The sequence below is a fragment of the Saccopteryx bilineata genome, chromosome 8 (assembly GCF_036850765.1).
Source record: "Saccopteryx bilineata isolate mSacBil1 chromosome 8, mSacBil1_pri_phased_curated, whole genome shotgun sequence".
NCBI lineage: Eukaryota > Metazoa > Chordata > Mammalia > Chiroptera > Emballonuridae > Saccopteryx > Saccopteryx bilineata.
This window is the reverse complement of record NC_089497.1, coordinates 68,158,833-68,186,508: the sequence shown is the minus strand read 5'-3', so window position 1 is coordinate 68,186,508 and position 27,676 is coordinate 68,158,833. Positions and strand designations below refer to the sequence as shown.

The window sequence follows — 27,676 nt, the reverse complement described above, 5'->3', positions numbered from 1 at the left end:
GGCTATCTTTCATGTAGAGAAAGTCCATCTTCAGTAAGAGAAAAAAAACCCACACTCAAAGAATAAGACAATAGGTTGGAGGAAAAGGGTGCAGGAGCCAAACAGATACACAGTTGCATTCAAACCCCTGGTTCTGAATGTCCTTAAACCTGCTTCACCAACTCATCCCAGTTTGTTTAAAAAATTATATATATATAATGTGTGTGTGTGTGTGTGTGTGTATATATATATATCCCCCTATATATATCCCCCTATCCCCTTTTGCTTTAGCTAGATGAAGTGAGTTCCCATCACTTGTGACTAAAAATGTTAATAATGTTAATACAGGGCTGAGGCTGCTGATTGACCTGGAAGGATAAAGTGCACCATCCCGGAGAAAGTAGGCTAAAGGTAACCAGCTCCTCAGCTCACCGTGGACTGGCTACTCACCCTTCCACCACCTCAAATTTTCATCTGAGAAACTAGGTTCAACCTCTTTGCTACCAGGGGTGCTCCAATCCCTTAACAAGCAGGTGTGAGGTTACTATGTAAGCATTTTGTTTTCAGACAGAAGTGAGCTCCCCCAAAACCCCCAAATAGAATTATTTTTATCTTGAAAGCCCCTTGACATATTATAGAAGATCCAGAAACAAGTGTGAAAAGTGACTTCAGGCTCTATATAATAGCGAGCTTTAAGAGACCTGCTGAGAATGTAACACCTTCCAGTCGCTCCTGTACATTATATTAACCTATTGAAAGAAATCTTGCAACACAAAGAGAACAAGAAGAAATGTTTACTTTCTTTCAACCTAGCCACCGACCCAATCACCCTTGATCTTTCTGATTTTGTATCCTTGTTTTTTTACCTTTTCTTTCTGTCACTTTTTAAAATTTTTCTTGACTTTATTGGGGTAACATTAGTTACTAAAATTACATAGGTTTCATGTGTATATCGATAATTCTGTAACATATCACCTGTATATTATATTGTATATTCACCACCCCAAGACAAGTCTCCTTCCGTCACCATTTATCCCTTTACTATCATCTACCTCTCCTCACCCCCCTTTTGCCTCCCATAATCACCACACTGTTGCCTGTGTCTATTAGTTGTTGTTTTTGCTTAATCCCTTTATCTTTTTCACCCAGTCCTCAACCCCCATCCTCTCTGACAGCTGTCAGTCTGTACTCTGTATCTATGAGACTGTCTCTATTGTGTTTGTTCATTTATTTTGTTCATTAGATTCCACATATAAGTGAAATCATATGGTACTTCTTTCTCTGAGTGGCTTATTTGACTTAGCATAATACTCTCTAGGTCCATCCATGCTGTTGCAAAAAGTAAGATTTCCTTCTTTTTTATGACCAAGTAGTATTCCACTGTGTAAATGTACCACAGCTTTTTTATCCATTCATCTAATGATGGGCACTCAGGCTGCTTTTAAATCTTGGCTATTGTAAAGAACTGCAATGAACATAGGGATGCATATAGTTTTTTTTGTTTTTTGGGTTTTTTTTACTTTTTATTTATCAAGAAAGAGAAAGAGACACACACACAGGGACAGACAGACAAGAAGGGAGATGGATGAGAAGTATCAATTCATTGTTGTAGTACTTTAGTTGTTCATTAATTGCTTTCTCATATGTGCCTTGACCAGGAGGGGCTCCAACTGAGCCAGTGACCCCTTGCTCAAGCCAGCAACCTTGGGCTCAAGCCAGCAACCATGGGGTCATGTCTATGATCCCACACTCAAGCCAGCAATCCTGCGCTCAAGCTGGATGAGCCCATGCTCAGGCTGGTGACCTTGGGGTTTTGAACCTGAGTCCTCAGCATCCCAGGCTGATGCTCTATCCCCGTGATGGTGAACCTATGACACATGTTTCAGCACTGACATGTGCAGCCATTTTCGATGACATGCGGCCGCATACCAGAGAAGTATGGGGCCGCATACTGAGAAGGATGTTTCATCCTCGGCTAATGCACGGCCAGGTGCAGTAGCCGAGGATAAAACATTTGCTGTAGTATATTCACTCTGTGCCGGAGGTCTGTAGGCCAAACAACAGAACTCTGGCACACAGTGTCTAGTTAGGCCTAACTCCAGTTAGGCCATTAGGGGATCTTTGACCTCACTTCCGGCCGGCGGAGCAGGGAGCAGCGGAATGCCGCGGGTGATGCATCTCTGGGGGCCCTGTGATCGCCATTACCAGCAACCACATAACCACAGCAACCATCATCCAATCTACTGTTCTGGGGTGTCGTGGGTTTTAATTGACCATCATTACTGAGATAAGTGAGGGGGAGGCTGGGAGAGGCGAGGGCCTGTGCTACGGGTGCCGTTTCCCGCCATTAGAAATAGCGGCAGCCATCTTAATTTACATAAGATGCAACCTGCAGAATTTCAAGTCGGCTTCTGGGCTCAGGTGTTGTTTGTTGACTTGAGGTCAAAGCTTGAGAATCTGGAAAGGTGCCGCTTGGAGAATCAAGAGGAGTGCCATTACGAACAGGAAATTTGGAGTGCCTGGAACCGATTACCAGACACTCTTAGCACCCTGAAAAATATAGCAATGGCTTTACTCACAATTTTTCCCTCTACGTATTTTTGCTAGACCTTATTCTCAGTGTTAAATAATATCAAAACCAACAGAAGAAACAGATTGACAGATGAAGTCAGTAGCCTTGCTAGGGCTTGAAATGTACAAAATACCAACCTTCAACTGAAGATTTAGCCAATGAAATTTAGCAACAAAAAAGTCACTAATAGGCAGGTTAGTTAAAGAATTCCCCCTCTCCCTCACTTATCTTAGTTCACGGCACCCCACACAAGTTAAATAATATCAAGACCAACAAAAGAAACCAACTGACAGATGAACAAAGAAGTCACTAAGCAGGTAAGTTAAATAATTACTTTTTGGTTTATTAAATAGTTATATATTACAATTACACAGTTTTGTTATTTAAACTATAAATATCGTGAAATTATGGGGTTTTTTCTTAAAGTGACACACCACCCTAGTTATGCTCAGTTTTTTGGCAAATTTTGACACACCAAGCTCAAAAGATTGCTCGTCACTGCTCTATCTACTGGGCCACCACCTAGTATGGCTGAAATTAGTTTGAAACACTAATTTCAAATTAGTGTTTCAGGTTTCTTCGGATATATTCCCAGAAAATAAATTGCTGAATCATAAGGCAGCTCCAGTTTTACTTTTTTGAGGTAACTCTATACTGCTTTCCACAGCGGAAAATCCACATTCTCACCAATCATGCATTGAGTGTTTCCTTTTTTCCACATCCTCCTCCCCACTTGTTTGTGGATTTATTGATGACAGCCATTCTAACAGCTGAGGTGATATCTCACTGTGGTTTCAATCTGCACTTCCTTGAGGACTAATGACATTGAGCATTCTTTCATATGTCCATTGGCCACCTGTATGTCCTCCTTGGAGGAAAGTCTACTCAGGTCCTGTGCCCATTTTATAACTGGGTTCTTTTTTTGGTGTTGAGTTGCATAAGTTCTTTATAAATTTTGGATATTAACTCCTTATCAGATGTATCATTGGTGAATATGTTCACCCATTCATTGGGTTGTCTTTTCATTTTGTTGATGGTTTCCTTTGCTGTGCAAAAATCTTTCTGGGATGGTGGAGAGACAGAGACTCTGAGTCTCCTCTTCTTGCTATCCTGGTTATCGATACAGGTATACCTTAGAGATACTGTGAATTTTTCTGCCAGACCCCCTTCCTATGGTTTTAATATATTTTTTCCATGTAAAACTAGCTGAAGCCATTCACCATTAAATCTGTTCAATTTGGCCTTTAGCCATTTGGCTCAGAGGTAGAGTATTGACCGGGCATGTGGAAGTCACAGGTTCAATTCCCAATCAGGACACCCGGGAGAGGCGACTATCTGCTTCTCCCCCCACCCCACCTTCCCTGCCTACAGCCATGGCACAATTGATTAAAGCATGTTGGTCCCAGGTGCTCAGGATGGCTCCACAGAGTCTCGCCTCAGGTTCTAAAAATAGCTCCGTTGTGAATATCGCTCCAGTTTGGTAGAGCATTGGCCCCAGACATGGTTGCCAGGTAGATCCTGGTCGCGGTGCATGCGGGAGTCTGTCTATCTCTCCTCCTCTCACTTAAAAAAAAATCTGCTCAATTTTACCTAAGAATGGGAGCTATGAATAAAAACAATATGCAACTAAACAAAAAATACCAAACCCAATATGCAACTAAATTAGTTACCAGGCACAAGAAAAACTGATAGTTTGCCTTAACAGAAAACTCAGAAAATGAGTAATTTACAAGCAAGACATCTGAAAAAGGCTCTTTTTTTAAACATCTAAGATTATTATTTCAGACTTTATCTAAAAAGGAGGTAGATAAGAATTACTCTCTAATCAAAGACTATGTAAAAGCAAATGCCCATATAATCTTATTATTTTATTTTTAAGAAAAATTCTGAATAATTACAGAAGTTACTTTTTCATTACTGATAATTAAGGCAAGAATAGAGATTTTGCCATGTAACAGAGGTTAATTCAAAGTGAGTCTATGTATTTCTAAACTAGCAGTGGTTTCTAGAGAGCAGTTCCACCCTGGACCTGGCAAGTGCCCTCCTGACCCGGTCCTCTCTGCCTACCAGACTGTAGCCCTCTGGACCCGGTCCTCTCTGCCTACCAGACTGTAAGCCCTCCTGACCCGGTCCTCTCTGCCTACCAGACTGTAAGCCCTCAGGACCCGGTCCTCTCTGCCTACCAGACTGTAAGCCCCAGGACGGCAGGCAATGGAACTGGACTGGGCCACTGCTATGCTTTCCATGCCTGGTAGTACTGGCACATCACAGGTGACCAATACATGTTTGGTGAATAAGTAAATAAAAAGATCAATAAATAAATGCAAGTTCATGTCCCACTTCCACTGTGATGAAGAGTTTGATAGAAGACAGTTTTTGAGAAATTGACAAGGATGAAAATATAGAATGTAAAAGTTCCTCTTTCTCTTAAATCCAAACTAATTCAGCAAGTGTGGGGAGGGGCTCATGTCCTCTGTGCCAGGCACAGGACTAGTAGCTGCTGCCACACAGATAAAGAAGACAGAGCCGCTATCCCTAAGGTGGGCATCAGTGTGAGCTGACATCACCTCAAGGCCCAACTCTCACAGGACCTCTCTACTCACCAGAAGGTTCATCTTTGGTAAGACTGTAAAAATAGGAAGAGAGGAGACCATGGAAAACTTAATAAAATGGTGGTTTTAAAATGCACTTAAGTATCCGAACTAGACACTCTAAGTTTATAGTCATATAACCTATTATGCCCACAATAGCACTTCTACAGAAATTCTAACACAGATGCTATGGTTCCAGGAACAAGCTCCCATGTTCCTAATTCCCCTTCTCTCTCTCTCAGAGCTGCTCAGGCAGAGGTGGCAGGAAAGAGAAGGAAGGAAGTGCAGCTTTGACTATGAAGGGTCTCCTAGGATGGGAAAATATGAGAAGAAAAGTTGGGGGATGGTGTGGTATTCCTATATGTATGGATCATTTGAATATTTGAAGACAGGAGTGTCTGTATCTTTCATTTTGGACTTCATTAAACCCAGATGTACCTCTGTATACTGAATTCCACCTTACTGAAGATATTGCTATAACTGCCATCTGTTTGAATATATAAACCAGGGGTAGTCAACCTTTTTATACCTACCGCCCACTTTTGTATCTCTGTTAGTAGTAAAATTTTCTAACCGCCCACCAGTTCCACAGTAATGGTGATTTATAAAGTAGGGAAGTAACTTTACTTTGTAAAATTTATAAAGCAGAGTTACAGCAAGTTAAAGCATATAATAATAATTACTTACCAAGTACTTTATGTCGAATTTTCACTAAGTTTGGCAGAATAAGTCTTTATAAAACAACCTACTATAGTTAAATCTATCTTTTTATTTATACTTTGGTTGCTCCGCTACCGCCCACCATGAAAGCTGGAATGCCCACCAGTGGGCAGTAGGGACCAGGTTGACTACCACTGATATAAACAGACAAATCACTCATCAAATTATAGCCAGTCCTGTTAAAAAGCAGATTATTTTATTGGTTTTTGATGATATCCAATTCTGAGTCCCCCTCCCCAAACACAACAGATAGAATAAAAGTCTAACTCAGCCCTGGCCGGTTGGTTCAGTGGTAGAATGTTGACCCAGCTTGTGGAAGTTCTGGGTTCAATTCCCAGTCAGGACACATAGGAGAAGTGACAATCTGGTTCTCCCCCCCTTTCCCCTCCCTGCTCTATATCTCTCTTTCTCCTCCCCTCCTACAGTCATGGCTTGATTCAAGTGTTGGCTCTGGACACTGAGGATGGCTCCATGGAGCCTCTGCCTCAGGCACTAAAAATAGTTCGGTTACAAGCACGGCCCCAGATGGGTAGAGCTTCGGCCCCAGAAGGGTGTTGCCAGATGGATTCCAGTTGGGAGCATGCAGGAGTCTGTCTATCTCCCCTCCTCTTAAATTAAAAAAAACAACAACAAAAAACCTAACTCATTTTGGTACTGAGAATCTAAACACTCAGTTTGGTATTCTCCCTGATATCAAAAGTAAATAAAAAGAGATGACATATGTATTCTTTTAATATAGGTGTTATCAAAGATATAAAAGATTTTCTAAAAGCTGCAAGCTCTGTCCTCTATCCATTCACACACAGAACACCAATTTTGTGTCAGGTACCACATTAGCTTCAGGAAACAACAGGGGGAAAGGGGCACACAGAAAGGACATGCCCTCAGTTAGTGATGACAAGTGGTATTCTTTCTGTTTCGTATCTGGACTAGTTTAAGTCTAACTAATGACTTTACCAGTAGAATGACTAAAAGAAAAAGACTAATGAGTAGAATAAAAAGGGATGATAAATTCTAAGCCCTGTCTTATAATAAATTAAAGTATAAATTAAAAATAGATTGAATAAAAGCCACTATCACAAATACACAGGTGCAAACAAACGAGGAGAGTATCTGGTCACTTCACAAGCATTTCTGAAAGTCACCGTAGTAGACCCTGGAGAACTAGAAGCATTACACTCTAATAGTTCCTGAACAACTCAAGTCCCTCTGATGATAGCACACAGTCCTTCCTCCTCTATCCCAACTACAAGATTCTGTTGTCTAAACACATAAGAGCAAAGAGGAACTGTTCGATTCTTTGCTCATGGCCACCACAAACACAGCTCTATAGTCACAAAATAGTTCAAATTTCAGTTATAGCAGGGGCGGGAGGAATTACAAACTGGATCAGCCAGTAATTCTATTACTGCCTTCTTGAATTAGCAATCTTTTAGTTCTTAATTATCAAATAGCAATGGTTACACGCTTTCCTATATTAAGTACAGAAAGACTATAGGCTTTGTAGTCAGACAGGTGTAAATATGGCTCCAAAGTTTGTTACCTTTCTTGTTAGTAGCCTTGGAATAGTGGAAATCTCCTTGAATTTCAGTCTCCTGAAGAATGAAGTTGCCACCAGTTGCCTCACAGAGCTATTGAAATGGGCAATAATCCATATAAAGCAACCAGTCCAGTCAATGCCCTCTATTTTTCACACCAGGCTGTCTATACCTCCTCTCGCCCAATGTATCTGCAGGCTGTCCCCACAGGCCCTTAGAGAGTGTTAAAGGTAAGTTTCAGCCTGTCAATCAGTTTGTGGGCTTACTAAAAGCAAAACTCTGTTCACATGAGCCTGCTTAAAGGGGAAGGATTAACTTGGTACCAAAAAGTTAAATTGCTAGTGCATATGGTGTATGTATCAGTGCTATTTTGAAATGTGTCTTGAGATAAACAAAACACAAATCATCCTGGTTGGTCACTTCTATTTAAAAATGAAAAATATTGAATGTTTCGTTCCTGAACTTAGTTTTACCTAAAGACAACAAATTTTATGAGAAATCTTTCAGAGGCTGTATGAGTTAGAGGAAAAAGCATAGCAATGATAGTGAGGAGGACGATTTTGTATTAATGTCCAATGTAACACTGGACAAGCCTTTTGACCTCTCTGAGTGAATTTCCACAGGGGAAAGAGAGTGGGGTTCAGATAATCCCTAGCATCTCTTGATTTTGTGGGTTTTATGAATCTATGGAAAAACTTACTTAGAGAATTATTATATGCCTTAATCATTTTTATTTTCTTTTATTTCTGTTTAAATTACCAAACATATTGGACCTTAAAGAACTGTTTCTAGTTAAAGAGCTTAGTCTATTTTTTTTAACTTAGTGTATTTTTTTTTAAGTGAGGGGAGATGTGAGACAGACTCCAGCATGCGTCCCGGCAGGGATCCACCCGGCCACCCCTGTCTGGGGCTGATGCTCGAATCAGCTGAGCCATCTTCAGTACTTGGGACCAATCAAGCCACCATCTGTGGGAGGGCAAAGGGGAGAGAAGGGGGAGAAGAAGGGAAAGAAAAGCAGACGGTTGCTTCTCTTGTGCCCTGACCAGGAGTCAAACCCAGCACGTCCATACGCCAGGCTGACGCTCCATCCACTGAGCCAACCAGTCAGGGCCAGACTGAGTGTATTTCTGAAACGGGAGTTGCAAGGACAATGAGAAGAACTCCTACACTAGGGGAGGAAATCACAGAGTAATTTAATATAATAGGCAATAAATTTCTCTAGTGGTACATTTATTTGATAATTGCTTTAGAACTTCTGGAGTGTAGTACCTGTATAATCTGAGTCACTGTGAACTTGTGGTTACTTTAGAGCAGTTGATATAAAACTTTTATATGCACACCAAGCTCAGTATCAACAGGGCACACCTGACAAGAAAAGTTTGCTACAATAGTTTTTTCCAAACAACACTTCAGTTACTGAGCAACATACCAAGATCCCTAACTGACAATGCATCCTGAATCAAAACGCACAGGTAAGGTACCAACAACATCCGCTAAACCCCAGCCACTCGGGCCTTTCCTAACCACCCTGACTACAGATATTACTCTTTCTGAAAAAGATTTGCACAGTGAGCAACACTGCCCGCCTATCTCCCACAGCTTCCCAGAACTCCACGTGCTTTAGTACCCATCCTGAAGCAGGATTTTTACTCTTGGGCAATAAGGGCAAGAGACAGATAAAATTCTTCATGTCTGTTTCACCAATCAATATATTGATGATTTAAAGTAACAAACCGTCCTATGATTGGTACAATTATCTATATTAACCTGTTCAATCTTCACACTCTTGTGAGCTAGGTGTCTTCATGCTCATTGAGGAAAGGAGATGGAAGCTCAGAAGAGCGTCCTGTTGAGAGCCACGCTGGAGGTAAGGGGCACAGCCAGGTCAGACTGGGTCTTCTGCCCCAAACAGTGCTCACGCTCTACACCATTTACCCATACCTTCACAAGTCTAGAAACAACTTGTCCACCCCGAGGAGAACATCTGAAGTTCCTCTCTTAAAAAGCAGGCTCTAGGCCCTGGCCGGTTGGCTCAGTGGTAGAACGTCAGCCTGGCGTGCAGGAGTCCCAGGTTCGATTCCCGGCCAGGGCACACAGGAGAGGCACCCATCTGCTTCTCCACTCCTCCCCCTCTCCTTCCTCTCTGTCTCTCTCTTCCCCTCCCGCAGCCAAGGCTCCATTGGAGCAAAGTTGGCCTGGGTGCTGAGGATGGTTCTGTGGCCTCTGCCTCAGGTGCTAGAATGGCTCTGGCTGCAGCAGAGCAATGCCCCAGATGGGCGGAGCATCGCCCCCTGATGGGCGTGCCGGGTGGATCCCTGTTGGGTGCATGCAGGAGTCTGTCTGACTGCCTCCCCATTTCCAACTTCGAAAAAATACAAAAAAAAAAAAAAAAAAAAAAAAAAAGCAGGCTCTAATGATTTAACAATTAACTTATGGCTTTGTGTACAGATCATACATTCTCTTAACTTTATTTCTGCCAATAGGCAGAATTTTGAAGAAACTAAAGCCAAAAGGAGAAATCTCAGGCCAGCCCTTTCATTGACATATGCTTTCCTATAACAGAAATGCCCACATTACTACCACCTCCAACTACTATTAATTCAAGTGGGTCCCAGTGTTTCCACTCAACTCCAGACTTACTCCCGGGACCTCCACTGGGGGAAAAGGCGTCCATTCAAGACTTCTTGGACATTTTTAGGACTTAAGACTATCCAAATCTTTCCTCTACAAATTCTAAGAGTGCAAAACAGCGCTAATTAGTAGTTGTTACATATTACATAACAGGTTCAGGAAACTGTGTTTCCTTATGACTACATGCATTTTTCTACAGCACTGAGACCCCTGGGGACGTATTAGGTTGTATGCTACGTTTATGCTGACTTTACTGGACCTGGAGCACAACTTTAGTATTTTAAGTGACCGTAGAGATTTATAATTATTGTTATTATTGATTTTATGACATGGTATTGATCCCATCTATGATTTACTTGATGTCAAACCTTGATCAGGAAGTTAACACCCAAATATGACATTGTTCCTGTGGGAAATACCACTGGCTTTACAACACTTACTTTTAAAGGAAAGTATTAATACAATGCTATGAAAAGTGGGAACTGCCTGCTCAGTAAAACCTGGATTAAGCAAAATATGACTGTAAGTTTTTCTTTATCCAACTCTTAGGAGAAAGCAGCACTGTTTTGGATCTATTTTTTAAGCAAGCTGCAGAGTATAATGTGGAGTATGTCCCAAAATTTTGTCCTACCTGCTGCATCAGTGGTTCTCAACTCTGGCGGCACATCAGTGCCACATGAGGGCACTTTAAAAATAGCTATTCTAGGCCAAAGCCTAGACCAGGGGTCTCAAACTCAACTCAGCATGTGGGCCGCAGAGCAAGATCACAGCCTTTCGGCGGGCTGCACTAGGTCTACAAAAGGCAACTGTTACGCAACAGTTTTCTCACTGCAGTTGAAAACAAAAAAAAATCAGTACAACAAGCACAATCGTACATGCAGTTTACTCAGTGTCACAAAACGACCAGAAACTGTAGTTCGCATCACAACTGCTGTTAACTAAGCTAATATCTAGCTAGGATGCTAGAGAAATGAAAAATACAAGTAGGCCCGTAGGCTTACTTAATTTTATCCAAAATATTTTGAACTTCGTGGATTAGTCTGCGGGCCGCACAAAATTGTTCGGCGGGCCGCGAGTTTGAGACCCCTGGCCTAGACCAACTGAATCAGAGTTTCTGGGGGTGCACTCAGGTTTTGCATTTTTTTAAACTCCCCAAGTAATTATACACATGCATCCAGGATTCAGAACAGTGGCTCTTAAACTTGAGAGTACATCAGAATCACCTAAAGGTCTTGTTCTTTTTTTTTTTTTTGGTATTTTTCCGAGGTTGGAAATGGGGAGGCAGTCAGACAGACTCCCGCATGCGCCCAACCGGGATCCACCCGGCATGCCCACCAGGGGGCGATGCTCTGCCCATCTGGGGCGTCGCTCTGCCGCAATCAGAGCCATTCTAGTGCCTGAGGCAGAGGCCACAGAGCCATCCTCAGCGTCAGGGCAAACTTTGCTCCAATGGAGCCTTGGCTGCGGGAGGGTAAGAGAAACAGAGAGGAAGGAGAGGGGGAGGGGTGGAGAAGCAGATGGGTGCTTCTCCTGTGTGCCCTGGCCAGGAATCAAACCCGGGACTACTGCACACCAGGCCATCGCTCTACCACTGAGCCAACCGGCCAGGGCCTAAAGGTCTTGTTAAAACACAAATTGTTGCCCTGGCCAGTTGGCTCAGCGGTAGAGTGTCGGCCTGGCGTGTGGGGGACCCGGGTTCGATTCCCGGCCAGGGCACATAGGAGAAGCACCCATCTGCTTCTCCACCCCCCCCTTCCTCTCTGTCTCTCTCTTCCCCTCCCGCAGCCAAGGCTCCATTGGAGCAAAGATGGCCCAGGCGCTGGGGATGGCTCCTTGGCCTCTGCCCCAGGCGCTAGAGTCACGACACCCTGGAGGGGCAGAGCGTCGCCCCTGGTGGGCATGCTGGGTGGATCCCGGTCAGGCGCATGCGGGAGTCTGTCTGACTGTCTCTCCCCGTTTCCAGCTTCAGAAAAACACAAAAAAGGTCCTGGCCGGTTGGCTCAGCGGTAGAGCGTCGGCCTGGCGTGCGGAGGACCCGGGTTCGATTCCCGGCCAGGGCACATAGGAGAAGCACCCATCTGCTTCTCCACCCCCCCCTTCCTCTCTGTCTCTCTCTTCCCCTCCCGCAGCCAAGGCTCCATTGGAGCAAAGATGGCCCGGGCGCTGGGCATGGCTCTGTGGCCTCTGCCCCAGGCGCTAGAGTGGCTCTGGTCGCAACATGGCGACGCCCAGGATGGGCAGAGCATCGCCCCCTGGGGGGCAGAGCACCGCCCCTGGTGGGCGTGCCGGGTGGATCCCGGTCGGGCGCATGCGGGAGTCTGTCTGACTGTCTCTCCCTGTTTCCAGGTTCAGAAAAATGGAAGAAAAAAAAAAAAAAACCACAAAAAAACCAACAAACAAACCACAAATTGTTGGGTCCAAGCTGGGGATTTCTGATCAGTAAGTCTGAGGTAGGAGTAAGAAAGCTGCATTTCTGGCCCTGATCGGTTGGCTCAGTGGTAGAACGTCAGCCCAGCATGTGGACATCCCCGGTTAGATTCCTGGTCCAAGCACATAGGAGAAGCGCCGATCTACTTCTCCACCTCTCCCCCTCTTGCTTTTCTTTCTCTTTCTTCTCTTCCCTTCCTGCAGCCAAGACTGGCTGGAGTGAGTTGGCTCTGGGCACTGAGTATGGTTCCATGACCTTCACCTCAGGCACTAAAAAATGGCTCCAGTTGCAAAGGAGCAACGCCCCAGATTGGCAGAGCATCGCCCCCTAGTGGGCTTGATCCTAGTAGATCCTAGTCAGTTGGAGCTCATGCAGGAGTCCGTCTCTGCCTCCCCTCCTCTCGCTAAATAAAAAAAAAATTTTTAAATAAAAGAAAGTTGCATTTCTAACAAGTTGCCAGGTGATGCTGATGGCTCAAAGGCCACACTAAGAATCACTGCCTGTACTTTTCGCTAGTTGAATATTAAGTTATTCTAAATTAATTTTATTATGAATGTATTACATTACTCCTCACTATGGAGTGGTGTAAGAATTAAGAGTGGTTTTCAACAATGAAGGCCAAAGTAAAGGATTTTCTGCTTAATCAACAATTAAAACAGGTAATCCAAGTTTACCAGAATATATCATTCCCTGAGAATTGTAATCACTAAATTAATAAACCAGAATAAAATCAGACACAATATAATTTAACCATTAGTAAGCACCTTCCATATAATGACTGAGCATACACCACAAGTCATTCATTCTTTCCTTCCTAGAACAATCAGACAGGACTGCTGTGCACACAGGTTAACTATAGAGACAGACCATGACAGCTGAGGTAATTGTGAGAACCTAGAGGGGGGGAGAGTAGGATTCAGAAGGATTTAGGGAAGCTTTACACAGGAGGGAAGCTTTCAGCAGGACCTTCACAGGGACCACCCAGTTGCCATTTTTCCACTCCACAATAAATTTTACAATACCAGTGCAGCATACTCCCTGTCATGAGGGTGTAGCTGGACCTTGTCCCCAGGCATTATGGGAGTGATCAGGAACTACAGACCAATATAACTTTCAGATTGAAGGCAGGTTCTGCGGTTTATTTACCTTTGAACTTTTTACAACAATGAGCCCAACGCCTCACACATAAGGCGTTGCCCAATACCTGGGAGTAAGTGACAAACAATGTAATCTGGAAGGTAAACTTAATGCACCCCAGGAGTTAACACAGGTAGAGAGGAAGGTCAGGTTCAGACTACCATTTTTTTGCGAAGTAGCAACCCCATTCCAAGCTTCAGAAGACACCAGAGGCTAAGAAGTGACTTTGAGTAACCAGAATGTGGTACCACATCAAGCTGGTTTTGGGATGATAAGGGTGAAAAGCAGTTTTTCTACAGTTTGTTTCTGTAGATTTGGAGAGTAAGAGGAGACTCCTCAGAAACTACCTACTTAGTGCAGGGACCCCACTGTACCCTACAAGGGGGCAAACACACAGTAGGTGCTCAAGTAATGCTCTTCTGAGTTGAAATAACATACTTGAGTTCCTTACTGTCTCAAAAATAGTTAACATATTTGGACTTTATTTGACATTCAAGCAGTTGATTCAGCTGGGGTAATTAACTGAGAGCTGGCAAGCAGTTAATTTCACAATCCAAATGCAACATCACCAGCTAGATACAGAATCCCTCTTACACAACCTCATCAACCAGACTGAAGCACTATCAGCAAAGCTGAGGTCTCTCAAGACCCCTGACAGAGAAAATTTCTAGAAGTCAAAGCTTTTCTCAAGATGAGAACACCTGTAAACACTTTGTAGTTGTCAGAAGAACTGAAATAAATGTATCAAGTTAAATGCCGAAAGCACCCCTTGGAGCGCCAGTGCAGCAGGAGTTGCTGCCTGCAGGCTCTGTGCCTCCTGCCGATCCCAGTTCCCGGCAGACGCTTCTGCTTAATAGCTGGACGTTGGAAGTTATCACCTCATTTCTGATGAGGGTAGTTTTAGTTTGCTAGGCTCAATCTTGGAAGTCATCCTCAATTACTTCTTTCACAATTAAAATGTAATTAAATTTTACCTTTAAAGAATAGTACAGAATCAAATGTCCAATGATCAAAAATTAAAATAGCCCCCAATTAAAATACTCTTAATTATTAGATTCTTCTTGGTGAATACATCCCAAATAAAAGTACTGAAAAAGAGGTACCTCCATTTTATTATGCTGTGATTAATCTGATCAAAATTGTCTTCATTTTCTGTTAGTTAAGTAATCCTGGATTGCCATGATTTCAATAGAACATCTCCTTTGAATGGATTTGTAACCGCTTTCTGTCATGTGAAAGTTATTCTTCCATAATAGGATGGTACCTATTAGCAACTGCATCTCAAGGACACTGGAAACCTAAAATGAATCAAGGTTACAGCTCACTGAATGGTGAAATATCATTAATTCTAACTGTAATAAAACATAACTAGGATTTATTCTACCTTTTCTTTAAAGGGTGTGTGTGTGTGGTACTAATTCAACAAAGGAATCAATATAAACATGATCATAACATAAATTGAAACTACTTAAGAGAATAAAACAGTCATTTGATTGTTCTGTGAAAAAAAAATACATCAAAATGTTTAACTGTGGAGAGGTCAATAATCTACTCTGAGCATACAAAAAGAGAGAAGGTTGCCTGATCAAGCAGTGACGAATGGACAGAGCATCAGCCTAGGATGCTGAGGACCCAGGTTCAAAACCCTGAGGTCACTGGCTTGAGCGCAGGCTCACCAGCTTGAGCTGGCTTGAGTATGGGATCATAGACATGACCCCATGGTCACTGGTCACTGGCTTACAGCCCAAGGTCGCTGGCTTGAGCAAGGAGTTACTGGCTCAGCTACAGCTCCCCAGTCAAGGCATGTATGAGAAAACAATCAATGAACAACTAAGGCACCGTAACTATGAGTTAATGCTTCTCATCTCTCTCCCTTCCTGTCTGTCTGTCTGTCCGTCCGTTTGTCTCTCTCTCAAAGAAGAAGGATGGGAACAGGATAATTCAGGGCACACTCTGTTTGACAAGAATATATAGACAGTGTAGAAAATGTAATATTATATTTACCCCAGTGCTTTTTTAAATTTTAATTATTTATTCATTTTAAAGGAGAGGAAGAGAGGGAGGGAGAGAGAGAGAGAGAGAGAGAAAGGGGGGAGGAGCAGGAAGCATCAACTCCCATATGTGCCTTGACCAGGCAAGCCAGGGTTTTGAACCAGCAACCTCAGTGTTTCAAGTCGACGCTTAACCCACTGCGCCACCACAGGTCAGGCTTTACCCCAGAGCTTTTTAAACAATATAAAAAGCATCTATCTATCTTTCTTAAAGAGCAAGCACTCCTAACATTTTATTAGCCTCATCTATACATGTTCAAAAGGGAACAACCAAAATAACTTTTACTTCACATAACTATCATGTTATCAGGACCTTTGAGAGAAAAGGTTAAGTGGGTTATGGGAATAAAGTAAGGATCGAGATTCAACAAAAATTTACAGACATGACTATTAAAATACTACATTGGACTGAAGTCAAAGTAATTTAGGACAATCTACAAACAAAGTTGATAGGTTTGCATGAGTTTGGCAAAATGGTCATACAAAATGAACCTTTCAACATCAACATGGATATGCCTAACATCAGAAGCAATATAAAATGCTACAAAAAATATTCAATAAATAAATGTATAATAAAGGTTGGTACCAAAGGTCTGGGGGCCTAATGTTTTTACATTTTTAATAGGGGAAAAATTAACCTTGTCTGATAGCACTGTCCACTGCATTTTGCCTGAGAAAGATTTACTATGGTAAATAGCAATTTTCTTAGAAAACCAGTGATTTTAAAGAAAAGTAAATATATTCTCCTCGTGTAGACCATGGCTAACCACAGCATGGCATAATTCTGGAGGAATCAGACCTCACCCAGTTACAAAAATAACAAAAAGGACTCTTGCTGCTGGCAGAAAAGTGACAGACATCGTTATTGATACAAGAACAATCTTCTAAAGTTTTTAATTAGGCATATTAAAAAACTGTTCTTTTAGATAATGCTGAAGGGTAAAATTTTAACTGTTTTACAAAAGGGTAAGTAATTGAAATCATTCTTGAGGGGGAAGAAAACAGAATGAGGTGAAAAAGAAAAAGAAAAACTCAGGTTAAATGACAACTATGTGACCCTAAGAACTTCAAATAATTTGAGCCTCAGCTCCTAATCAAGAAATGAAGATACTAGTATCTGCCTTCCTCATCCTACTAGGTATGTGAAATTTAAATAAGAATTAGAAAAGGAGTCAGGCCTGACCAGGTGGTGGCGCAGTGGATAGAGCGTCGGACTGGGATGCAGAGGACCCAGGTTCAAAACCCCGAGGTCGCCAGCTTGAGCGCAGGCTCATCTGGTTTGAGCAAGAGCCCACCAGCTTGAACCCAAGGTTGCTGGCTCCAGCAAGGGGTTACTCGGTCGGATGAAGGCCCACGGTCAAGGCACATAAGAGAAAGCAATCAATGAACAACTAAGGTGTTGCAAACGTGTAATGAAAAACTAATGATTGATGCTTCTCATCTCTCTCCATTCCTGTCTGTCTGTCCCTGTCTATCCCTCTCTTTGACTCACTATCTGTCTCTGTAAAAAAATAAATAAATAAGTAAATTTAAAAAAAAAAGAAAAGGAGTCAGTACACCATAATTGTTATCATTGTTTTATAAGGAATTCCAGTTTTACTCCAAAAGAGCTAATAATGAATATTAATACACAGGGATTATTCTTTTCAACATAAGCCCAAATCAACCAAGTCTCTTTGATTTGCTGACTTTTCCTAATTGACTTAATTAAACCCTAGATGGCTCCCAATGATCCCCATTCTCCTTGTATTATAAAGACTTTATTTATTGATTTTAGAAAGACAGAGAAAAGGTGGTGGGGGAGGAGCAGGAAGCATCAACTCCCATCTGTGCCTTGACCAGGCAGGTCCAGCAACGGTTTACCTACTGCGACACCACAGATCAGGAATCCTGGCACTCACCTTTTGACTAAGTCTTTCATACGGAATGTCTCATGTTTACAGAACAAAATACAGCAGAATTGATGATGTGCAACTCAATGACTAGGTGGTAAAAGGCAGTGTGGTGCCACACTTACTGGGATTACTCACTCAGGGATGCCCGCTGTCATGTGAGCAGACCTATGGGAGAAGCTCATGTGTGAGGAACTGAGACCTCCAGCCAATAGTATGAGAGAACTTTTTTTTAAGTGAGAGACACAGAGAGACAGAGAGATAGACAAGAAAGGAAAGAGATGAGAAGCATCAATTCTTCGCGGCGGCACCTTAGCTGTTCATTGATTGCTTTCTCATATGTGCCTTGACCAATGGGCTCCAGCGGAGCCAGTGATACCTTGCTCAAGCCAGTGACCTTGGGCTCAAGCCAGCGACCATGGAGTCATGTCTATGATCCTACGCTCAAGCCAGCGACCCTGTGCTCAAGATGGTGAGCGCCTGTGCTCAGGGCGGTGATCCCGGGGTTTCTAACCTGGGTCCTCAGCATCCCAAGCAAACACTCCAGACACTGCACCACCACCTTGTCAGGCAGTAAGAGAGAAATTGAGGCCTGCTAACAACCATATATGAGTGAGCCTGGTAGATCTTTTTTATTTTTATTTTTTTTGTATTTTTCTGAAGCTGGAAACGGGGAGAGACAGTCAGACAGACTCCCGCATGTGCCCGACCGGGATCCACCCGGCACGCCCACCAGGGGCGACGCTCTGCCCACCAGGGGGCGATGCTCTGCCCCTCCGGGGCGTCGCTCTGCCGCGACCAGAGCCACTCTAGCGCCTGGGGCAGAGGCCAAGGAGCCATCCCCAGTGCCCGGGCCATCTTTGTTCCAATGGAACCTCGGCTGCGGGAGGGGAAGAGAGAGACAGACAGGAAGGAGAGGGGGAGGGGTGGAGAAGCAGATGGGCGCTTCTCCTGTGTGCCCTGGCTGGGAATCGAACCCGGGACTTCTGCACGCCAGGCCGACGCTCTACCACTGAGCCAACCGGCCAGGGCCGAGCCTGGTAGATCTTCTAAGCCCTCCTTGAGCCTTCAGATGACTGCACTCACAGCTGCCAACTTGACTGCAATCTCATCAAAGATGCTGAGCTAGGATAACCCAGCTAAACTGTTGCCACATTCCTAACACTCAAGAAATATGTGAGATAATAAATATCTGTTGTTTTAAATGGCTAAGTTTAGGGGTAATCTATATGCAGCAATAGACTACTAATACAAAGCACTTGACAGCAAATAACATTAAGATCAATCACACTTCCTTGGTTATAAATTATCTTATCCATTGGTGAATCCTGTCATTTTTATACTTGCCTTGTTTTTTCTTTTTAATAATTTCTAATGCGGTCTGCTTAAAGTGCTATTTAACTTACTCCGTAAAAACACACCTTGAGTTTGATTCTTGTATCCACTTTATTATCTTGCAATAAGAAAATAGCTATTTTTATAGGCCTGACCTGTGGTGGTGCAGTGGATAAAGCGTCGACCTGGAATGCTGAGGTCGCCGGTTCGAAGCCCTGGGCTTGCTTGGTCAAGGCACATATGTGAGTTGATGCTTCCTGCTCCTCCCCCCTTTCTCTCTCGCTCTGTCTCGCTCTCTCCTTTCTCTCTAAAAATGAATAAATAAAAATTTAAAAAATAGCTGTTTTGTTCTTTTTCAAGTTGGTTTTTCTACTGTGATTCCCAGATTTTTAATGTGATTTGGGTTACAGAGAGAAATACCTACAGGGAAAACTGTATTTTCATGCAATCATAGTGAAGCTAATACTACTAAGATTAACCTACACTTATCTTTTTTTTTTTTAAAGACTGACTTACAAAATCTATTCTGGTTCCACCAAATGTGAATTTTGCCTTCCAAACTTGTTTTTCAGCCCTGTGCAGCGGCTCTTTGCAGCTCACCTCATGTTTTATAGAGCCTTCATCCGTAACACACCTATGAAGGTTTTATTTCATTTAGGCCAAAGATTTAGTCAAAAGTCTGGAAAAACCCATTCACAAAAGAGTAAAATCTTTGAATTAGTATTTCCTCCACCCCTCCCCATTTTAACATAAAGAAGAAAAAAAGAGAGAAGGAAATAGAAGTAAATTATTGATATCTTATTATGGCTTTAATTTTATTTTTTAATATTTAAATTTTTTTCTATTAATTTGAGAGGGGGAGAGAGAGACAGAGAAAGAGAAGCATCAATTCCTTATTCCACTTAGTTGTTCCACTTAGTTGTGCACTCGTTAGTTGCTTCTCATATGGCCCCTGACTGGGAATCCAACTTGTGACTTTGGCCTGCCAGGATGACGCTCTATCCACACTGACCCACCTGGCCAGGGATATGGCTTTAATTTTAATTCATCCAAAAATATTAATAAGCAGCTTCAAAGTGTTGAATTCCAAAAATTACTTGACTATTTTTGTGGAACTGATTACCGTTTTAGACACATCAGAAACAACAGGAGCCCAATGAGAACCTGAATTCCTACACTCTGTTGTGCCTTAGATCAGTGGGCCCCAACCCCCGAGCCACGGACCAGTACCGGTCCGTGGGCCACTTGGTACCAGTCCACAGAGAAAGAATAAATAACTTAAATTATTTCTGTTTTATTTATATTTAAGTCTGAATGATGTTTTATTTTTTTTAAATGACCAGATTCCCTCTGTTACATCCATCTAAGACTCACTCTTGACGCTTGTCTCAGTCACGTGATACATTTATCCGTCCCACCCTAAAGGCCAGTCCGTGAAAATATTTTCTGCATTAAACTGGTCCGTGGCCCAAAAATGGTTGGGGACCACTGCCTTAGATGACTTGGGAACTGATGTTCTGCAGACATGTGTTTATAAGTTATTACTAATGTGCTACTTCATTCTGCACATAAGTTATAGAACAAAGAGATACATTTTAAAAATGCTAATTCCAACTGTCAGAGTAGTTTGTGGTTTCTTTGTGTTTTTTTTTTTTTAAGATCTCATAGGCAACTGGCACTTTTCTTTTGGCCTTAGTGAGCATTTACTGAACCCAAGGCCAAGAAGTGAAATCCATATGGCCTTAAATTTCCTTAACTCAAATACAAGAAAGTACAACAGTAACCAAAACACTTCTCAAACATATTTTAAAAGCAGTTTTTCACCACTGAATTTTCCCACCAAGTACACTCTTTTTTTTGTTTGTTTGTTTTTTCTGAAGCTGGAAACGGGAAGAGACAGTCAGACAGACTCCCTCATGCGCCTGACCGGGATCCACCCGGCACGCCCACCAGGGGCGATGCTCTGCCCACCAGGGGGCGATGCTCTGCCCCTCCGGGGCGTCGCTCTGTTGTGACCAGAGCTGCTCTAGCGCCTGAGGCAGAGGCCAAGGAGCCATCCTCAGCGCCCGGGCCATCTTTGCTCCAATGGAGCCTTGGCTGCGGGAGGGGAAGAGAGAGACAGAGAGGAAGGAGAGGGGGAGGGGTAGAGAAGCAGATGGGCACTTCTCCTGTGTGCCCTGGCGGGGAATCGAACCCAGGACTTCTGCATGCCAGGCCGACGCTCTACCACTAAGCCAACCGGCCAGGGCCTTATGTTTTTAAAATTACCTACTTTATCTCAGAGGTTGATTTACCCAAGTTCTTATTTTTAAAAATGTTTGCTGGGCATAAAAGCATCACATTTTCTTAGGAAATTGTATAAAACATCGATAGTTGGCCCAGTGTTTAATTGGAAACAGTGTATTTAGACTGATGAGGAAACAGGCTCCTCCACTTATATGAAAATAGAGGCTTATTTTTTTCTCATGAGCATGTATTATGAAATACTAGACACATAAACTTGTAAGACTGTCACATATTCAGCACATGTACATTCTGTATTTACAAAAGGAGTTTAGATGGCTTAATATTCCCAAAACACGGTAAGATCATTATTACATAAAGATAAAACTACAGAGCCCTTTGTAATGGAGAAAATTATTATTCCAGAAAACTAGACTAAGGATGGTTGTTGCAACTGAGACCTAATTTTAATTTTGAGCGTCCAAACAGCTATCATCGTTAGCTAAGAGACATGCTAGTTTATCCAGTTTATCAAGAGGACTTTTCCCTCTCACTCACAGGCAAGCCTTGAGCATAAGAGATGAAGCTAATGCAGAGTGTCCTCAGCAGTGCTTGTTCGAAGCAGCAGCCTCCTGTGGTAGAGACGGCAAGCGGGTGACCCACAGGCCAGATGCTCTCTCCTTTGCCCCTCATAGTTTCTCTAAATTTTTCTGTATTGTTGCTAATATTTAACTCTTGAGTTTTGGCTTCTCTTGAAAAATCAGATTTGGGAACACTGACCCTGCATTTCACCAGGCAACAGTTGGCCGGAGCTAACGGCTACCCTCTCCTAGACTCCAGAGAATCCCCTTGCGGCCACCTTTGTCATCTGCAGACACCTGAGTGTGGACCCCCATAAATACATGGTGATCTCTTGTAACAGTCTTACTATAAAATTTGGGTCAACAGCCCTGGCCGGTTGGCTCAGTGGTAGAGCGTCGGCCTGGCGTGTGGGAGTCTCGGGTTCGTTTCTCGGCCAGGGCACACAGGAGAAGTGCCCATCTGCTTCTCCACCCCTCCCCCTCTCCTTCCTCTCTGTCTCTCTCTTCCCCTCCCGCAGCCAAGGCTCCATTGGGGCAAAGTTGGCCCGGGTGCTGAGGATGGCTCTATGGCCTCTGCCTCAGGTGCTAGAATGGCTGATTGTGGCAGAGCGACGCCCCAAGATGGGCAGAGCATCACCCCCTGGTGAGCATGCCGGGTGGATCCCGGTCGGGCGCATGCGGGAGTCTGTCTGACTGCCTCCCCATTTCCAACCTCAGAAAGATACAAAAACAAAACAAAACAAAAAAACCTTGGGTCAACAATTATAAAACAATCAGTCTTTGAAGACCATCTGCAGGAAGCTAGAGTGATGGAGTGCACAGGAGGAGGGAGCAGGTTTAAGAGGGGAGGGCCTCTCTCCAGGCATCAGTCTCTTTAAACAACACAGAAGTGAAAGTCCGAGGACTTTAAGGACTCACCCCAAGAGTCCTTGGCCATAGGTTAAGAAATCACTGAGAGAATAATATATATTTTTGGAGGTAATACCTGTTCTTGAACAAGAATCATGCATGCGGGACTGACATGAAAGACATATGTTAGAGTATAAAGGCTCATGTCCCTTCTGATATGCTGGGCATCCATAATAACCAGTTGAAAACATTTTGAAGATCATCCCTGTGAAACCCCAACATAGGTCCCATGTCACCAGATCCATCACTCTTCAAAGTCTGTTGACTCTAATGGCTCTGCTAAGGGCTGGAATACAATCACTGGCCAAGGAGGTAGGTCCCTGGAAAGTTCCTAAGGGGCAAACATTCTGTGCTGCTGACTGTAGAAAAATTCATAGGTGTAGTAGTCTAGCATGCAGTTGGCAAAGCAAACATTTGTTATGAAAGTTAAAGTGACAGGAGATAGCAAACCATTCCAAAGGAAACAGATTCAAAAGTTAAGAGACAGAGTCTAAACTTTCTTCAAGAACAAGCTTTGGATCTGCGAAAATGCCTGATCAAGGAATAGACTCAAGACCTACAATTATATACTATAGGAGTGATGCTTTCAAACTGGTTTTTTAAAGCAGCAAACCCCAAATTCTAAACCAGCCTAACCAGGCGGTGGCACAGTAGATAAGAGTACCAGACTGGGATGCAAGGACTCAGGTTCGAAACTCCAAGGTCGCTGGCTTGGGCACAGGGCTCATCTGGTTTGAGCACAGCTCACCAGCTTAGACCCAAGGTCGCTGGCTTGAGCAAGGAGTCACTCGGTCTGCTGTAGCCTCCCCCGCCCCCTGTGAAGGTACATATAAGAAAGCAATCAATAAACAACTAAGATGCTACAACAAAAAACTGATGCTTCTCATCTTTCTCCCTTCCTGTCTGTCCCTATCTGTCCTTCTCTCTGTCGCAAAAAAAAATAATAAAAATAAAAGAAATTCTAAACCAAACTCCAACATAAAACAGCAATGGATCAGCTGCCTCTGGATTGAAAGGTGTGGAAGCAGCCGGGATCCCCTGTGGACATACGACCACTCTCTCTCCCCATAAATTTGGCATCTCCTCAGAACCCTAAGGCTTCGTGAAATACAGTGTTAAAAGCACTGCCATGGGGAATAAAAGATAGAACTTTCACCATAACTGTTATATATGCACTAAAGCCATGAATCATTTTCAGTATCAAAAGAATTGTTTTTGAAATCACTGTTGATGAGGACACCATTAATACAAACCATTAATACAAAAATCAATCATCCATAGAGCTCACTATTCCCTGGCAAGCCTCTTAAGATGTATAAAGAATTATATGATATTAGAACCAACCACCTGTTCCCAGTCTTTAATTACCCTTAATGTAAAGTCCATTTTAAACTCATCTACTTTGTAAACCTAAACCCCTGTTGTCATTTCAACTAACTGAGCCACCAGAATCTTTGTCATCTCAAATCTTTTGTAAAAAAGAAACGGAATAAAACAGAAATATTTTTAAAATATCAATGAAAAAATTAAAGAATATTATTCTACTAGTTTAATATCTATTCCTCACAAGGAAAAAAGACTAAGTCCTACAGTTTTAAATATCTGAGCCTAAAGCTTGGTTTCTAAAGTTCCTTGATTTCATCATCTTTAACTGCAACAAAATACAGGGAGTTTTTAAAAGCTTACTTTACAAATCCAGTGTCCATGATTTGAAGAGAAAAGGGAAAGAGTATATAGCTGGATCCAGGAGAAGGAGGCCAGATTATTTATGCATCCACAACTTTTTCTATCCTTGAATGATAAAAAAAAAAAAAAAGATTTGTTTTTTTCTTCACAAAGAATAAATACAAATTGCACTGCAGGAAGGAAAAAACCGTTCAGCAACCACTCCCAAAAGCCTACGACGACGATGTTTGACCCCACAACCATTGAGGAGCCCACGTCTGCATCACATGCCAAGGAAGTGTACTCCACAGAACCCATACATTCCAACACACTGAGCAAGCACACACAAGCCTCTGGCTTCCCCAAACTCAGCCCGCGAGGGGGCATGGGGTAGAGGCAGGCCTGCACACCAGGCACCTTCCAGCCGGGCCCCACCATCCAAATCCAAAGGGGAAGGAGAATGACGGAGAGGGGAAGGGGCCGGTGTGGGGCCTCATAGAAAGAAATGCAAAACCTTCTGTGGGGCAGGCCAGCCACACACTCTAGAGTTTTTAAACATCAAGAAAAGAACAACTTGTGCGAGACTCCCAGGCCTGCTGCCACCACTGGAATCACACTGTCTTCTACACACCATCAGCGAGGACCAGTCTCTCACGTGCTCTGGAATTACAGTGAGAGAGAACGCCAGAACTACCTGGCCTGGTTCAGCTGATACCTATGCTCCATGGCTGCCTGCCTTCTCACCTCCCTCCCTGCCTCCCTCCGTGGCCCACTCCCTTCCCTCTCTCCCTCCTCTTGTCCTTCCCTTCCTCCTTTCTTTCTTTCTCTTTCTTAATAACTGAAGAAGCTAACCTGCATTTTTTCAGTGTTAAAAACTGTTTTATCATCTACCTCTGATTCAAATAAAGATGCATAAACATTTTACTCCAAAACCTTACCTATACAATGATCAAGAAAAACATCTGTTTTTCAAATATGCATTGTTAAAATCACAAAGATCAGGAGGGACTGAAGTAAAAGGTCTCCTTGATACACTAAAGAGCCTGCCTATCCTCAGATAAGCTTTTCAAATCATCCTCTATCTCATGAACTGGTTTGAGGTTAACCTAGCCATAGAAGCACCATACCTTTTGCTTAGTTTTTTCAAAAGAGTGAAGAGAAGATAAAACATAGTAATTAGGATGTCTTTTCTGATAATATTGCAAGCTCAACTTGAGGTTCCTAACTTAGAAAAGCCATTATTTATAACCTCCTAATAAATTTCAAAAAACTATTCTTATCAATACCTAGAAGCAAAACGTCCATTATCTCCTGTCATTGGTAATGCCATTGTATCTTAAGTCCTATTTACTAACAAAAAAAGTTACAGATGCATTATATGTTTAAGTACAATGGCAAAAAGCATATACAAATCTTTCTACTTTCTGTGCTAACACTGACTGTCATGTATCAAAAAGATTTTAAATTTTCTAATGTTAATGAGATAAATCATTTATACAAAATAATCTGCAAACAAGAAAAAGTAATTTGCAAGAATCCTTTGTTTTCCTTCTCCAAACCCCAGATATTTTTAAAATACATATAAAAATGAAAGTGTGCCAAACTTTATGTAATATTCTAGGTCCTAAACAAAAAAGCTTGAGTTTTCTTTCTTCTTTCAGGCTTTAAAAAAAATATCTGGGCCAAAAGCACAAATACAGACCCTCCTCCCCACGTTACATACATAATATGTCTTTCACACTTAACTTTCAGCCACAATGACTTTTAAAACGCATCTTTTTATCTTTATATAACTACCAATGCTTCTACTATAGGACTACTTCAAGAACGCTTCTTCAAATTACAATTAAGACTTTTAGTTGTCTTTCCATTGTACTATATTAAAAATATACTAAACTTCAATGCCTTATCTTCCTCTGTATATCTGTAGTATACATGTAAGTTTTACCTCTGAGTTTTAGTCAAGAAACATATACAAAGTTACTCTATATTCTATGTACACATTAGCAAACTTCCTCCTTTATTGCTAAGGTGCTGTTACTGTATTCAAATTAGAGGGACAGCAAGAGTAATGCAGACACTGCTTTTCCAAAGCAGGTTTGGTTGGGTGAAGGGGTGACTTTGGAGTTTGAAGCTTTACAGTCTTATCTGTAAAACGGATGAAATACAGATCTTGCCAGGCTGTTGTGAGGACAAAATACGTAGACGGCCTAGTTCAGTGCCCAGCACATCAACCATCAACCTCTCTTTCTTTTCCCCAGTTTGACTCAGAATTCCACAAAACATGTAATATTCCACTCTGACCTGTACAGACTTAAATGAAATGCCTGGAGAGCTGGAAATAACCTTCTTGCACCTATTTTTTTTTTCTTAATAATTCCTTCCTTCCTCTACCCACCACTACCATAAATATGAGTATACACAAAAAAAGGAAACAAGATAAATGCAGAAAAAGGTTACAAGGAAGGGGAAAGGCACTGTACTTCACATGCTTGGTGATTTTCTATGCTTTTGAGTGATTATAACATTAATGAAGAACTTTATGGATGCTAGCTTACTAATACTCATTCCATCCCCTCGAAGAGGCCAAAGGCTACATTCTGTGAGAGTGAAGCACAAAGACACCAAATCCGGGGAGAGGCCTGGTAGCCACCAGGAAACAGTTAAACCAGAACACACGGCTGCCCTCCAGCGACGGGTTGGCTGGAACCCGTGAAGACCCCACCCTAGACTTCCATTTGCCATATGCCCCTTCCTTTACCAGGACAACCTGTCGTCCGTGCAGCTCAGGTGTGGAAAGAAGCATCTTTCTTGGAAATGTCCTAGTTCGCAACACAAGGACTGTAACCCTGAAAAAAGCAATGTAAACACAAAATCTAACCTACTTAAGGGCAAGCATGGTGATGCTGCCGGTAAGTTTTAAATTTTTTTTTATAAAAAGCTACAGATTATACAGACTGATGTAAGAAGATTGCTGCAAAGGGTCTCACTATCATATTTCCATATATTTCCATCACTCTTGAGTTGGAACACTTTCAGGTGACTTCTTAAATTTAAAATAAGTAAATGCAAATGAAGCCGCTGAACTAAAACTCAGAAGACCTGAGTTCTAGCCCTAGCTCTCTAGCTCTACTATTTAATGGCCGTGCGGTCTTAGGCAAATTATTAAATTTCTCTGAGATTGAGTTTCCTCATCTGAAAAAAGGGGATAATATTAACTGTCCAATTCTCTTCACATATTTGAAGTAAATGAAATAATGTGTGAAAGAGATTGTGACATCATTAGTACTATATAAATCAGTGGTCCCCAAACCCCAGGCCGCGGACCGATACCGGTCCGCAGAGAAAGAATAAATAACTTACATTATTTCCGTTTTATTTATATTTAAGTCTGAACAATGTTTTATTTTTTTAAAAATGATCA

The 27,676-nt window shown here is 42.4% G+C and overlaps 1 protein-coding gene across 7 annotated transcripts in view; it reads right to left on the bottom strand.

Moving 5' to 3' along the window:
- The window catches only part of IGF2BP2 (insulin like growth factor 2 mRNA binding protein 2), a 193,717-nt gene that overhangs the window by 157,183 nt on the left and 8,858 nt on the right, over positions 1–27,676 (bottom strand). Inside the window, exon 3 of one of the 7 annotated variants that reach the window (XM_066241066.1) lies at positions 24,274–24,378. The exons of the other annotated variants lie outside the window; for them this stretch is intronic. Within the exon in view, the coding sequence (XP_066097163.1) occupies positions 24,274–24,293 (20 nt within the window). The 5' untranslated portion in view covers positions 24,294–24,378. The remainder of the gene's footprint in view (positions 1–24,273; positions 24,379–27,676) is intronic. 7 annotated transcript variants of the gene reach the window in all.